General features: G+C 43.8%; 1 protein-coding gene across 2 annotated transcripts in view; it reads left to right on the forward strand.

Moving 5' to 3' along the window:
* Window positions 1-15,115, forward strand: part of HSPA12A (heat shock protein family A (Hsp70) member 12A) — an 81,023-nt gene that overhangs the window by 54,225 nt on the left and 11,683 nt on the right. For both annotated transcript variants that reach the window (XM_065552392.1, XM_065552393.1), the window contains exon 7: window positions 12,679-12,850. In XM_065552392.1, coding sequence (XP_065408464.1) covers window positions 12,679-12,850 — 172 coding nt within the window. The remainder of the gene's footprint in view (window positions 1-12,678; window positions 12,851-15,115) is intronic.

Below are 15,115 nucleotides of genomic sequence, written 5' to 3' on the forward strand. Positions count from 1 at the left end.
TGGGGCACATGACTTACAAGGAGAAGTTGAGGGAACTGGGCTTATTTAGTCTGCAGAAGAGAAGAGTGAGGGGGGATTTGATAGCGGCCTTCAATTATCTGAAGGTGGGTTCCAAAGAGGATGGAGCTAGGCTGTTCTCAGTGGTGGCAGATGATGGAACAAGAAGCAATGGTCTCAAGTTGCAGTGGTGGAGGTCTAGGTTGGATATTAGGAAACACTATTTTACTAGGAGGGTGGAGAAGCACTGGAATGGGTTACCTAGGGAGGTGGTGGAATCTCCTTCTTTAGAGGTATTTAAGGCCCGGCTTGACAAAGCCTTGGCTGGGATGATTTAGTTGGTGTTGGTCCTGCTTTGAGCAGGGGATTGGACTAGATGACCTCCTGAGGTCTCTTCCAACCTTAATCTTCTATGATTCTATGTCTACATTACCACTCGTGTCAACAAAATTCATGTTGCTCAGGGGTGTGCCGCTGTAAGGTTTCTAGTGTAGACATAGCCTGGGTGAATTCAGTACTCCTGAAACATTAGGGATTTGTAGCATTTAACTGCACATAGCTATTAGTTTGCATAGTCTCACCCCAGTCTGTGGGAGGACCAGGGTTGTGGAATGGGCAAGGGAAGCAGTGTCAAATTCAGAGGCACAAATCCAATAGGATCCTGGCTCCCCACCCCACAGATTTCATGGCACTCTTTAGACAAACTCTCCCTCCTTCTCATTGCTGGGTATTTCCCCCTTTCTGTAGCATGGGAGCGTGGCAGGGCCAATACCCATGCTTCCAATGACTCCCTGTCTGAGCTGCAGTCCGTGATTCCAAAGCATGTGCTGCTGGAGATTATGCTGCCAAACACAGCATTAATTCTCCATTGATTTCCCCTTCAGATTAGCGACAGTTTTGGTGAGGAGCACGTGTAATGCAATTGCTTCCCCACCTGACCCTAGCCATGACCACTTTTTCCCCATATGGACCTGGGGTCATGCAGATACTTTGTGGAGGGAAAAGATGACTTCCTGGAAGATGGAAATTCTGCTTTACCATTGCCCTGTCTACTGCCCCACTTACAGTTTTCTCTTCTGATTTGCTTCCTCAACAATGTGTCTTAGTAAGTAGGTTACCATATCTTTGGCTACTGCAAAATTCCTCTGGTAGTAAGTATTTCAGATGAGATTAATGAGTAATATGCTGATCCTGGCCTCAGAACTCCATAATCATTTGTTATGTGAATATTTAAAATGCCTAATTTAATTCAACTGGAAAACATTTCTGAGAGATTATGCAAAGTGGGTGTGAAATCATTAGAATAAGATGCCCTGAAAAACCAAGGAAAACTATTGTAGGACTCTTGCATATTATCTATCCTGTTTCTATCCCATTACAGGGCTTCCACTAGCAGGGTTGTTGAACCCAGAGGGCATTTTTCTTGTGCTTTCAGTATTTAAATGATGCAGGAGGATGCAATTAATGGTTGATGTTGAATGATTAAACTTGGATATTGACCCATTGCTGCATTATTTGTTTTTGCTTTTTGTATCACTGGTTTACTAGAATTTTCAGCTCCTGTCTTTGGGACACTTGTATGTTCCGTACAGATGACTATTGAGCCACCAAGTTTGTATCTGGGTTTGAACTTCCCCAGAGTTCAGAGGTGTTCCAGGCATCCCTAGGGTCTAAGTGTTGTAGGGCAACCACATGTAAGATTATAAGTGACTGTGCAGCTGCTAGGAATGGTTTAAGAAGCTATTGGTTCAGTGGATCCCAATTCAAACCGTAGAGGTGTTTAGAGCTGAAAACTGAAATGATGGTAAAATATGTGAAGTCAAAAATATAAGAAGGCAGAGGCCACTGGGGTCTGGGAGAACCTGTAAGTGGGCACTTAATGAGATAATTGAGGAGCATAGCAACAGTTGTCTGTGCTTACCAGGAAGAGTGAGGGTCACATGCCAGACACAGAAATGTTTCCTGGAGGAAGTGGGTATCAGAAAATAAAAAGGAAGAAACCAAGTAAACTAGGGAGGGCACCAAAATGGATGACAGGGAGGAGGAATATATCAACAAAGGGTGGAGAAGGCTAGAGGACTGGACAGCCAGCACACAAGCATTTTTAAAACAATGATAAATATTGTATAAATATATAGTAGCAGTTTATACTCCATTGCTAGAAAAAGGGGAGATAAGAGGGGTCTCAAGGGAAGCTAACAGGACAGTTATAAGACTGAGGGCTGTTAATCTTGCCTGTATTACACAGGGGCTAATTCTCCCATGCTTTTCACATTACATAGCCAATTACTCCTGTGCAGTGTTTGTGTAAAACACTACCAAATCAAGACTGGGAATACAACAGAGGTCTCTTGATTCCCAGTCTAGTGCTCAGTTCGCTAGACTACATTGCCTCATAGGCAAGTCAGCTAAGCTTTCTTAGCCTCAGTTTCTCTCATCTGCAAAATGGGGCTACTGCCTTTTGCCATAAGTGAAATCCAAAAATTATACTTGATTATAACCAAATATGCGATAGGTGAGTGAGTATCCTTGTCTTGTCACTTAATTTCACAGATGGAGAAGCTGATGCTGAGATAAATGAGAATAGCGATAATTACCCACTACATTTACATTTGTAAATGCAAAATGTTACGTGCAATCAGTAGCACAGATGGTAATAGAGTTTGGGACATCCTGTCTCCCATTCCCATTCTTAATCCACTAATGTAAACATTTTTTAGAGGTAACCTTGTCTATTTCTTCATAAATTCATAAATGTGAATTTTCTTATGAAAATTGCTTTCTGACTCTTCACAAATATCCAGAGTGTTGGCTTAATTATTGTCTCTTGGGAAGCACTCAGACACTGAGGTGATGGGCGCCGCTGTAAGAAGACAGATAAAAATATTTTGGGGAGGGCAAATAATTTATTGTTTTGGCCTCAAGTAAAGGTAGCAATAGAAGCTACAGCCATGAATGTATTTTTAAAAAATAACACATTATAGGATAAGTCTTTGATCCTGCAGGGTGCTAAGTGTCTTCAATTTCTCTTGACTTAAGTGGGAGTTGAGGAGCTCAGCCCCTGGTAAGATTGAAGTCTGAAAACACTCAGAGCTTGTGTACACGATCGCTTAAGTCGATGTAACTTACGTTGCTCAGGGGTGTGAAAAAGTCTCCCACTGAGCGGCGCAAGTTACATTGACTTAAGCGGTGTCCACCCCGGCGCTATGTGGGTGGGAGACACTTTCCCGCCAACATAGCTTCTGCCTCTCACGGAGGTGGCATAATTGTGTCAACGGGAGAGAGCTCTCCTGTCGGCATAGCGCATCTTCACCAGACAATGCTGTAGTGCTGCAGTGTAGACTTGCCCTCCAGGTCAGATTTTCAAAAATGTTCCCACTGAGGCACCTATATGAAGTGTCTGGATTTTCAAAAGAATTCAGCACCCAGGAGCTCCCGTTTTTTTCTCACTTCATTCTGGTGTCTAAATGCAATCTGAACTCTTTTGAAAATCCAGCTCCAGCTGTGGGTGCCTAGCACTTTTGGGAATCTGGCCCTAAGAAGATAAGTGGACTGAGTAAACTAGGTGATCTGACCTCATTCTGTTACATTCATGTATTACTTTCTGTAATGTAAATCTCTGATTATTCTGAAAACTAAAATCATAGCATGTATGCGTGTGAGGGTGTCATGATTTTCAAATATTTTGTGAAAAGGTTTTTTACGTATCAAACCTACAGGTTTAACACCATGGCATTAAGCGTGTTGTTCAGGTAGCTTTCTGAAATGTGTTACCCCTTTGTGAGCCTCTTGGTGCTAATGCAGTGAGTCTATTCCATTGTTGCTCATCTTCTTTGCTGGCATGCTCAGCTGTGTAATTAGGTCTCAGTTGTTTATTTGTGACATCCCAGTTTGATGCCATGGGACTGGAGAAAGTGCTAGCCAGTGAGAAAAAAGGAGGATTAAAGAAGAGTTCACTGACTGACACACTAAGCGCGATGTTATCACAAATCTGTTAACACAGTGAACTGATTAGTTTAAACAGTGTAAATTTCATAAGGCACTTAATTTCCAGCTGCAGTGGCACCATCTTAGTTCAGTTACAAAATACATTTCCTACAAATGCTATGCTGTGCACAACTTGCGATCACAGCTTTCCTGTTGTTAGCAATTATAGTAAATATTCCGGTGAACCCAAAATTTGCCATTTATTCACAGCTGCTGTGTATTTGTAATAACAGTTGGGTGAATGGTACCAACCTGGTAGAACTCAGTTCCGTAATAACCCACGTCAACTTTATGCAGATATTATATAGGGCCAACTTTAAGGCTGCCCCTGCAGATTTTGCACACACCAACTAGCACTTATATGCTCAAATTAAATAGCTGCCTAATTAGCTGTGAGAGGAAGCGTGGGCTTGTAGCTAAAGCTAAGGCACTGAACTGGAACTCAGGAGTTGTGGAATTAGAATTCCTATGTCTGCCACAGACTTTCTGTGTGACCTTGGGCAAGTCATTTAATCTTTCTGTCTTATTCCCCATCTGTCAAATGGGGATAATAGTACTACAGTACTTTTCTCCCATCCTTCGTCTTGTCTAATTACACTAAGCTCTTTGGGGCAGGAACTCTCTACTATATGTGTGTACAGTGCCCGTAGTGGTGCCTCTAGTAGGGTATTACCCTAGCTGTGCCTGCAGATGCCCATTTGGAGCTGTGCCTGCAGAGGCCTGTCCAAGACCTCATTGGGGGAAAATATAACTACTACACATATAACTAATATATGTTCCATACTCTCTGTACTTTCCAGCTTGCAAAGTGGCTGCTTGTCCATGCATTCATTAAATCTCCACACATATGTTATTTATCTTTATGGCCCCAGTACAGCAAAACACTGAAGCACCTGCATTTCTATTAAGCACACAAGTAGTCCAATGCAACTATGTACATGCTTCAAGCTGTGCATCTGCCTTACGTGTGTTGCTGAATCAGGAGCTGTATGGTTAAGAGAATGACTTTCATTTAAACAAAACCAGGCTTATGCTTTCTGCAACTGAACAAAATTCTGAGGGGTATCTCTCAACCTCATGTCTCTCGCTTAGTTCTCTGAGTGGGCTACTGGCATCTCAGGTCACAGTACAAGGGGGAGATCAGCCCTGTGGAACTGCTATGCTTCCTGCAGCACATATGAGTATGGATTGGGTGATGCCTTGACTCCATTCCCCTCACCGCTCCCTGTGCTGGCCCGCACATTGGAATCTATAGGGCGTGGGAAGTATGCTGTGCCAGGTAAAAGACTGGTGGAGCTTACTTCCCTTCTGGATCAAGGGGGAACGAGGGACAAAGACTGGCCTCTCTTCTGCTTCTGGGGCAGCTCAGGTACACAGCTCCTGGAGTTACCATGACCCTTAACACTGATTTAGGGCTCAGTTCTGCAAACTGTTCTGCACATTGACCATTACACCTCACTGGGACTTTGTACAGGCATAAAGGTCTGTCTGCATGGATATGATTGTAGGAGTTGAGCCCTAGAAGGATCTGCTGGTCTATTAACTCTGCTGCCACCTCCTGTAGTTCCAAGTCATCCAAGTCCTTAGCTAATTTTCTTTTATCTAATGAGCCATTAGCTTCATCACAGCTTGTGAAAATATATTTCCCCCTGTATTTTTGCCAGAAGGGTGATACTGTTTCTACAGTATGATATTTAAATTTATGTTTTAAAATACCAAGGCATTTTTGCCTACAATTAAATAGCACTCAAGTATCAGGAGACTTCTACAACCTATTCTCTGAGGAAAGGGGAAGAAACGGCTCTTTTCTTCTCTTTTCCATTTTTTTCCTTGTGGAACTATCATTGAGGAGGAACATGCTTTGGAGCCAGTGAATTTAGATTCTCAGCTGGTGTAAATCACTGTGCCTCCGTTTAAGTTACCCAATGGGTATCTTTGTTTTACCTAATAAGTTTATAAACTTTAAAACGAAATACCAATCCAGGAAAAATCCTCCCCAATCCTACTCCCTAGTACTCTGGTATCTCCCAGAGGGAGGCTGCTTGGAGATATGATCCTGGATTGGTTCTAATACAGGAATTCCCTTTATCTTCCCCAGCCTTTGTCACATGGAGATGGGTGCCAGTCTCCTGGAATGGCTCAAGATAAGCTGCTTACACCATCTCAAAAGCAATACTCATAAGAGAGGAGGGATGGTGCAGAGGTTAGGGTGTTAGCCTGGGATTCAGAAGATGTGGGTTCAATTCCCTGCTCCACCCCAGACTTCCTGTGTGACCTTGGACACATTAATTAGGCCATGTCTACACTAGAAAGCGTATAGCTGCTGTAAGATCTCTCATGTAGCTGCTGTATGCTGATGGAAAAGAGCTCCCCCATTGACAGAATTAAACAACCCCCCATGAGCAGCAGTAGCTGTGTTGGCAGGAGAAGCTCGCCCGCTGACATAGAGCTGTGCATACCCCTGCTTACATCAATGTAACTTACCTCGCTGAGGGGTGCGGTTTTTTACACCCCTCAGTGACATAAGTTTTGCTGATGTAAGTGGTAGTGTAGACATAGCCTCTCTGTAACTCAGTTCCCATCTGTAAAAATGTGGATAATAGCACTTCCCTACTTCACAGGGGTATTGTGAGAATAATTACAATAGGGACTCAGAGACTAAGGTAACTGGGGCCATGGAAGTGCCTTTTCTAGGTAGATGATCAACACATAAATCTCAATCCTGGGCTTCAGGGTCAAAAAAATGTCTTTGCGCTGAGACAGAGTTGAAGATCTAACAAATCTGTGTACTACCTAAATTGCTGTACTAATCACAAACCTGGACCTCTCTTAGAGGCAGACTTGGAGTGGCTACAGGCATTCCATGTGTGCTATCAGCACCAAATCCTCAGCATAATGTGGTTTGACTTTGTGTGAAACGTCACAGTCTTGCAGAGATCTGGCCTTCCTTCAGTGGCTCATTATATTCAAAAGCAGTGTTGCTTGCTCTTTGGCCACGTCACCAGGGATGGACCAAAACACCCCAGCACACCCTGCTCTCAAACTGTCCATCAACATGGAGAGGAGTGCATGGACACCCTAACCCTGCCTGGTGCTGCCCTAATAGCCCCCCCGCAGATATCCGTGAATTTGCAGGATTGAGCCGGATCTGGGAACTCCACTACATGGTGTTTGGCGTGATGCCATCAACGGTGGTCACTGGCTGGGATGACAGTCCTTTGTACACTGTGCATGTTTGATGATGATGATGATGGTCACAAAGGTCTAGAGCAGGGGTTCTCAACCTTTTTCTTTCTGAGCCCCTCCCCCGCCAACATATTATAAAAACTCCATGGCCCAGCTATGCCATAACAACTGTTTTTCTGCATATAAAAGCCAGGATCGGCATTAGGGAGTAGTAAGCAGGGCAGTTGCTCAGGGCCCCACGCCACAGGGGGCATGGCGAAGCTAAGTTGCTCAGGCTTCGAGTGGTGGGCTTGGGGCTCCGGGTTGCAGTCCTGCGCAGCAGGGCTCTGGTGTTCTGCCCTGTGTCCTAGCAAGTCTAATACCAGCCATGCATGACAGACCCCCTGAAACCTGCTCACAGCCCCACTGGGGGCCCCAGACCCCTGGTTGAGAACCACTGGTCTAGAGGGTAATAAAACAACTGTATTAATTTGAAGAAAGTGTGGTGAGTTTTCACTAGTTGTTATTATTGTGGTAGCACCAAGAGGCCTTGGCCAGGTTTTGAGTAGCTAGGAATAATTCCTGCACCCGAATTTGCTATTTTCACATCCGGCTAGGTTAGGGTTGCCATCTTTATACAAGCACAAAACCAAACACCCTTGCTCCGTCCCTGCCCTGCCCCTTTTCCAGTCCCCCACCCCCCATCGCTCGCTCTCCCCACTCTCACTCATTCGGTCATTTTCACCAGGCTAGCTCAGGGGGTTGGGGTGTGGGAGCGGGACAGGGCTCCGGCTGGGGGTGCAGGCTCTGAGGTAAATAGAAAGGAGGTAAATAGTGAGGTTTACTTACCATACAATTTCTCCGTTTCACCTTTCCCAGTATGGTTTTCACCTTTCCCAGTATTTCTCTTATGGTTGTTACAAGTGAGAGGAAAAGAACTAGGGGATGAGAAGACAAATGGTGGGGGAAAAAATTATCATTGTTTTAAAAATGCTTGCTCAGGCCAGACTGCTCAGCATAACAAAAGTGATTTTTTCACCATTTGTCTTCTCATCACCTTGTTCTTTTCCTCTCATTTGTAACAACCATAAGAGACCTGTACTTCCAACAAAAGCATCACTCTCCCCACCACTACTGGGAAGGGTGAAACGGAGAAATTGTATGGTAAGTAAATTCCCACTCCATGGAGTGGGAGTAAGTTTACAAAGGTTGTTCATTGGTTTGAAAGCACACAAACCATGAAAGCTTTGTGGTCTGTGCTCAGTTCACTATGGGCCCGGTTTGGATTCCTTTACTCATGCTGGGTAGCATTTTACACCACAAGTAGTCTCACTGAATTCATGAGTTATAGAGTAAGGTACTGTCCAACATAAGTATGGGTGTCAAATCTGGCCACCTATCTTATATTACATATTAAAAAAAAAGACATTAAAAGAAAGGAATAAAAATGGATAATTCATTTAGTACTGAGCCATCAGCCGTGCTGCACTGCTGGTGCTTGTACTAGTACTGGTATTTCTTACTTTGTGAACGGCACTCCAGTAAAGAGGAGCCTCTGTGTGCTATTGCCCCTCTCCCATTCAGCTGTGCATGCTCTATCTCCAAGGGTCTCTGGATGCTCCAACACCTAGTCTCTGGACTGCAGAAGCAGCCCAAGATCCATTGTATATTGTAGCATGGACAACTAAATGGGGGCAAGGAGTTGGTTTGCTGATACAGATGAGGCCTTAGCTTGGCGAGCTGGCTTTGTTGCCTGTAGAAGCTGGGACCACTGGAGTGCATCACTCCTACAACATTACTAGTGACAGTTAGAAATAATTTCTAGTGACTAACAAACATAATACGTCATGGCAGGCTTGGAAAGCGTTAGACTGGCTCCAAATTAACAAACATTTAGGTCTGGTTTCTACCTCAATATAGCGATGCTCTGAGTAGCTCCAGAGAACTAAATAGTCCTCAGTCATTTGAAATGCAGAATTATCATCGTCACAGTGTTCTCAAGAACGACCCTTCTTCTCCCTAGACTAGTCTGCCATGTTACAGGACACAATGAAATACCGTTTTGATTTGAGGATTTTTTAAAATGCAATAAAATACAGACAGCACTATAGAGAAATATTCAGCATAATTTGAGCTTTTAAGAAAGGAATATGTACAAAGCTGAGATCCAGCCTGTGTGAATGGCTCCCATCTCCGAAAGCCTCCGTAATTAGCACCATCAACACTTTTGTATTTCACAAAGCAATGCACCATGCTATCATTCACTCCACTCTATTAGGCCTTATTTATTTCACAGTGGCCTACTCAAAATGAATGCTGTATTAGGAAATACACAGTCATTCACAAGGTTTAAATACAGTTCCTAATACTATCTGTTTGAACTACTAAAGGCCGCAGTTATGCTTCCTTTTTCAAAGGACACATTAGGCATCATTTTGCAGACAGGATCACTAAAGGCAACAGCAATAAAATCCACAGTACTAAATAATATGGCTTATCCATGAAGTACACAAGTATCTTTGGATTGCAAAACTGATGAGAAGAACTGAGAAGAGCTCAATTAGTGCAAAAAAATAAAATAAAATTTATGCTTCATCAGTTGAATTTACCATCCTGATCTATTATGAATTAGATGTTAATTGGAGTCAGTCCCCTCTATATGCACCCTCCCCTGTCTGCCTCCACAGACATATAGGTGATCAAACCTTCCTGAAACCCCCTCTCCACCCCTCCACACACACACACACACAAATGGTAGAACCTAGAATAAGACACCCACCACTGAGGTGGTATAAAACATTACCTCATCACCTTGTGCAGATCTCCCAAGAACTCTTCCCCATTTACAAGGGAAATATTTGTATACATCCAAATTCACACACAGAGAGATGGTTGTTTTGTGCCTTCGGCATGTAGAAATGGCAATCTAATGGGGAAGACACTGGATTGGACCTCAAAAAATAGGCACTTACCTATCCTGTGCCTCAGTTCTCCCTCTATAAACCTGGGATAATACTTTCCTACCTTGTAGGAGTATTGAAAGAATAAAATCTATTAACAATTCTGAGGCATCCAGATATTACAGTGATGAGCCATATAAGTACCAATCTAGATTAGGGTTTCCAGGTGTCTGGTTTTCAACCGGAACACCTGAACACCACCACTGACTGGCCCATCTAAAATCCGGTTGGCAGCGCAGCGGGTCTCAGGCAGGATCCCTGCCTGCCGAGGCTCCACGCGGCTCCTGGAAGGGAGGGGCAGCTAGGGGACTCCACGCTCTGCCCCGGCCCCAAGCGCCAGCTTTTCAGCTCCCATTGGCTGAGAACTGTGGCCAATGGGAGCTGCGGGGGTGGTGCCTGCAGACGGGGCAGCGCGTGGAGCCACCTGGCCAGCCTCCACATAGACGCCAGAGGGGGGACATGCTGTTGTTTCCGGGAGTTACTTGAGGTAAGTGCCCTCGGAGCCTGCACCCCTGACCCCCTTCCACGCCCTGACCCCCTTCCACTGAGCAGCCTGGCCTGAGCATTGGCTTATGAACAAACTTTACTTTCATTTATACTTTCTCATACAAGCAAGTTATTTCCAAGCACGTACAACCAGCAGTTGTCTTATTACTGTAGTGTGAAGTGTAACTATGTAAACTGTTTTGGGTTCCAATGCAAGTCAGCTGTTCTTCCATCTGAGCCACTTTTGTTTGTTTCTTTGTTTGTTTTTTTTTGTATTTTAAAGGCTTGTTCACATCTTAGGTAATTGTGGTGCCTTTTTTTGGAAAGCTGTCATGCAGTGACAGTGTATGTGCATGAATCAAAGCACCCAAAAGTTTCCTGGGAGACTGACAATGAAAACAAATAAACCAAAAAACCATTCTCCTCTTTACCAACATGCTTTAGCACTAAGGAACACAGTTTACCAATAAACAACATTAGCAGGAAAACCTCAATTTGAGTTGGAACTGTAGGAGCTTGGAAATGTCAGTGTTGCCTGTCCTAAGAGAAAATCAGAATCTAGGGCAGAGGTGGGCAAATTATGGCCGCGGGCCACATCCTGCCCACGGGACCGTCCTGCCCAGCCCTTGAGTTCCCGACCAGGGAGTCTAGTCCCCGGCCCTTCCCCTGCTGTCCCCCCTCACCTGCAGTTACACTGCTATGTGGGCAGCGTAGCTGGCTCCGGCCGGGCAGTGTGGCTTCCAGTCCTGCCACTCTGAGCGGCATGGTAAGGGGGCAGGGAGCTGGGGGGTTGAATAAGGGGCAGGGGAACCCGGGGGGCAGTCAGGGGACAGGGACAGGGAGCGGTGGGCGGTTGGATGGGGCGGAGGTTCTGAGGGGGGCAGTCAGGGGGTGGGAAGTGGAAGGGGGCAGGGGGCCAGGCTGTTTGGGGAGGCACAGCCTTCCCTACATGGCCCTCCATACAGTTGTGCAACCACAATGTGGCCCTTGGGCCAAAAAGTTTGCCCACCCCTGATCTAGGGGGAAACACCGGAGCTTGTAGGAGAAAAGAAAAGTAGGACAAGAGCACACTTGCCAACTTTTGTGATATTTGGAATTTTTCTTAAAGCCCCAACTCTTGGAGTCATGTGATTATATGAGAATCGTAGGTTTCATGGGGAGGGGAAGAAGTAAGTTTGTAGCCCTTACAGTTGTAGAGAAAACCTTAAAAACATGACCCCTAAAGGCTCACAAACAAATAAAAAGGCCCAGAAAGCAAATAAAAAGAACTGTAAAGGTTGTTTTTAAAAATGTCTTGATTCTTAAGCCAGTCTCATGATGTTTTGCAGGCCTGACATGATTTTGAATGCATGGGTTGGCAATGCTGAGTCTACATCTTAAAACTATTGCAGAATATGGGTGTGTGTAAAAGTGATGGGAAAGGAAAACTCAGCTCAAAGTGAAAAGATGGATATCTGGCAAAGGGCATCGTACAGATCAGTGACTTCAGGGGACTCCTTGCTGGCTTTCTGCAAGAGCTACTTGTGGAAATTTCTTCAGCCCCACCACACACGTGAACAAAATTTGCTGGGCTGATAGAATAGCCACTGTATTAGCCACTTGTTCTGTGTAGTGATAGACTATAAAACCAGAGTGATGCGTTAATGTTATTGTTACGGGGAAAGGAGGGCAAAAGTATTTCTCCGTTTCTTGGCAGAAGGTTGGGACTCTTGAGAAGTTTAGATTCTGCTGGTTAACAAGGAGCGCAGATTGTAGACAGTTTACTGGATTTCAGCATGTCTTCTCTAGCTCTCTTTCTCTGCCTATCATATGCACTCACCTCATTAACTAGATACTAAGCATGGTAAGTGCATGCACCTTCCCCAGTGACCACCTGCAAAGTTGTGAAAACTGAAGACATAATTTTTTCCAGGCCAAGATCCTTAGCCAATGGCTCAGCAGCTTTTTAGTGGCATTTAACTTAGGAAAAAATGCAGAGCTGGTTTAAATGTTCATTGTTCACCTACCAAACCATCTTCTGAGATGAAGACTATCTGGTTACATTTTTTCCCACCCCACTTCTCTGAATGATTCTGTCTCACAGGCAGGAATGGCAACTCCTGAAAACCCCGAGCAGCTGATAATTGCCCTGGAACCCGAGGCTGCTTCCATCTACTGCAGAAAGCTCCGCCTTCACCAGATGATAGACCTGAGCAGCAAAGCACCTGTCAATGGTTATAACGCTAGTGACACCGTAGGAGCTGGATTTACACAGGGTACCTCTTCTACTAACCGACTTGAGATCTAGTGCCTTTCGCCTACATTAGATTTGGTCATTAGGGTAGTGTTCTTACCATTTTCTGTAGGTTATCATTGCCTTTTTGTGTTAGTGGAACATTACAGGCTAGTATAGAAAAATTTCTCTATTTACTTTAATTTAACTATTTTGGGCACTGATCCTGCAAACGCTTGTGCTGAATGCTTAACTTTAAGCATGCAAGTAGCACGATTGACTTTATTGGGACACGAGGGACTACTCACAGGTTTGAAGTTAAGCAAAGGCATAGTGTTTGCAGGGACCTTACTGATCCATTTTAATGTAATTGCTAATTGTTTCCTAGTGCAGATTTAAGTTTACTTTTGTGAGGCAGCCACGATGTGTTAAACTAGCTATATTAATTTAACAAGGGATTACACTTGAATTTGCCATCAGACCTTTAATGTTTCTGGAATTTTTGTCAAAAGTTGGGCACTTGGTGATTTTTGGTTCATAATTACATCGGTCACCATAAAATAGTCAGCATTCACCAGTAGTTAGCAAAACTGCTACGTGATATGACACAGCATTTTCTCTGAACTGTGACCAGAAACTAAGCATTGTGCTTCAGATATCATGGTGTGTTATCTGTTGTTACTGTGAATGTTGGTAATTTTCGCTCCATGTATCTGAAGAAGTGAGGTTTTTTCCCACGAAAGCTTATGCCCAAATAAATCTGTTAGTCTTTAAGATGCCACCGGACTCCTCGTTGTTTTTGTGAATGTTGAGTTTTTACTAGCTCCGGTGGTAGGTTTGATGCAGACACATTTACGCAGAGAGGCAGACTATGGAGTGTAATTTAACTGGTTTGCAGATGGATCATCTTTCACTGCAGAAGTTTTTGAAAACTGTCATTCTGACTGAGTCTGAAGTTAGGCAGTAAAGATGGGATGGGTCAAGTTTTGATTGTAACATAAAGATCCAAATTATCTGCTAGTGTAAATTGGTGCACTCCATTGAGAGCTGTGGAGCTGTGCCAGTTTACCCCCGCAGAGAATCTGGCAAAAGATCTTATACTTGGTCATGTTTTCCAGCTCAAAACAGCAAAAGCAAATGGAAGATTCAGCTAATAAACCCATTCAAGACATTTTATTTCTCCCTCTCCCTTAATGGAAGCCATTTTTTTAGTTCTCAGGATGTGATGACCCAATTTGCCCCCAGAAATTTCATAATTAGTAAAACTGATCGAGTCCTTTTAATAAAATAACACGTCTTATTTAGCTAGATGAAATAATATTTAGCCACCACAATTTTAGCCCTGTCCATGCCACAAAGACCCTGATGCGGGTTTATTCAGTAATACCACAGGTAAAATCCTCACCGCTGCACAAAGCCTGTGTCAAGAGGCTTTGCTCAGGGGTGTCTTTTAATGGGCAGGAGGACAGAAGCATCCCTTCTCTGCCTAGACCACAGAATTTCTTCACAGCTGGAGCCGGAGCTTGAGCAACTGTGCACCCCTAAGCAAGCGATTTTTGGCTGGTGCAACCATGTATTTGTCGCTGCATTGGTCATGCCTCTGCACCTGCCCTCTGGCTCCAGGGCATTTATCCCTATGCAAATGAAAGCATTTTCTTGTTTGGTTAAAGGGAGCCCAGGACTGGGCTGTTGAGCAAAATCTGTTCACAAAGTCATGGGATTCTGTCAGAAGTCTTTTTACAGTTATCTTTCTTGACTTAATAAGGTAAAAGTTGGTATAGACGAAAAGGATTTAATTCAATTAGAATTAATAGAAACAAGGCTTTGAGTGAATTAATTTGGGTTTAATCTAAAATTCAATAAAAGCATGGCAGGGACCCAAGCAAAGCTGAGAAGAGATCAAGAAGGAAAACCCTTTAAACATAAACAGAGAAGAGCTTTTCAAGGACTATTTTAGTGCTGTGCAGACAAAACAAAAGTTGTACTCTTCAGAATCCTGAGCATAAATTTGCATTAGGAAAGGAAGCATAATCTAATGGTTAAAGGAATGTATCTCAGGTCTGATTCAATGCCTGTTAAAGTCAATGGAAAGACTCCCATTGACTTCAGTGGGTATTGGATCAGGCCTTTCCTTGGATTCTGTCCGTTGCTCTGTCATTGACTCCGGTGTCACTTAACCTTTCTGTGTCTGCTTCTCAATTTGTAAAATGAGGATAATATTTGCTTCCATCACAGGAGAATTGAGGTTTTATTTATTGGCTTTTGATATCCTCAAATGTAAGACACTATAGAAATGTGAAGTAATATT

This window comes from Chrysemys picta, chromosome 7, assembly GCF_011386835.1.
Source record: "Chrysemys picta bellii isolate R12L10 chromosome 7, ASM1138683v2, whole genome shotgun sequence".
Lineage (NCBI taxonomy): Eukaryota > Metazoa > Chordata > Testudines > Emydidae > Chrysemys > Chrysemys picta.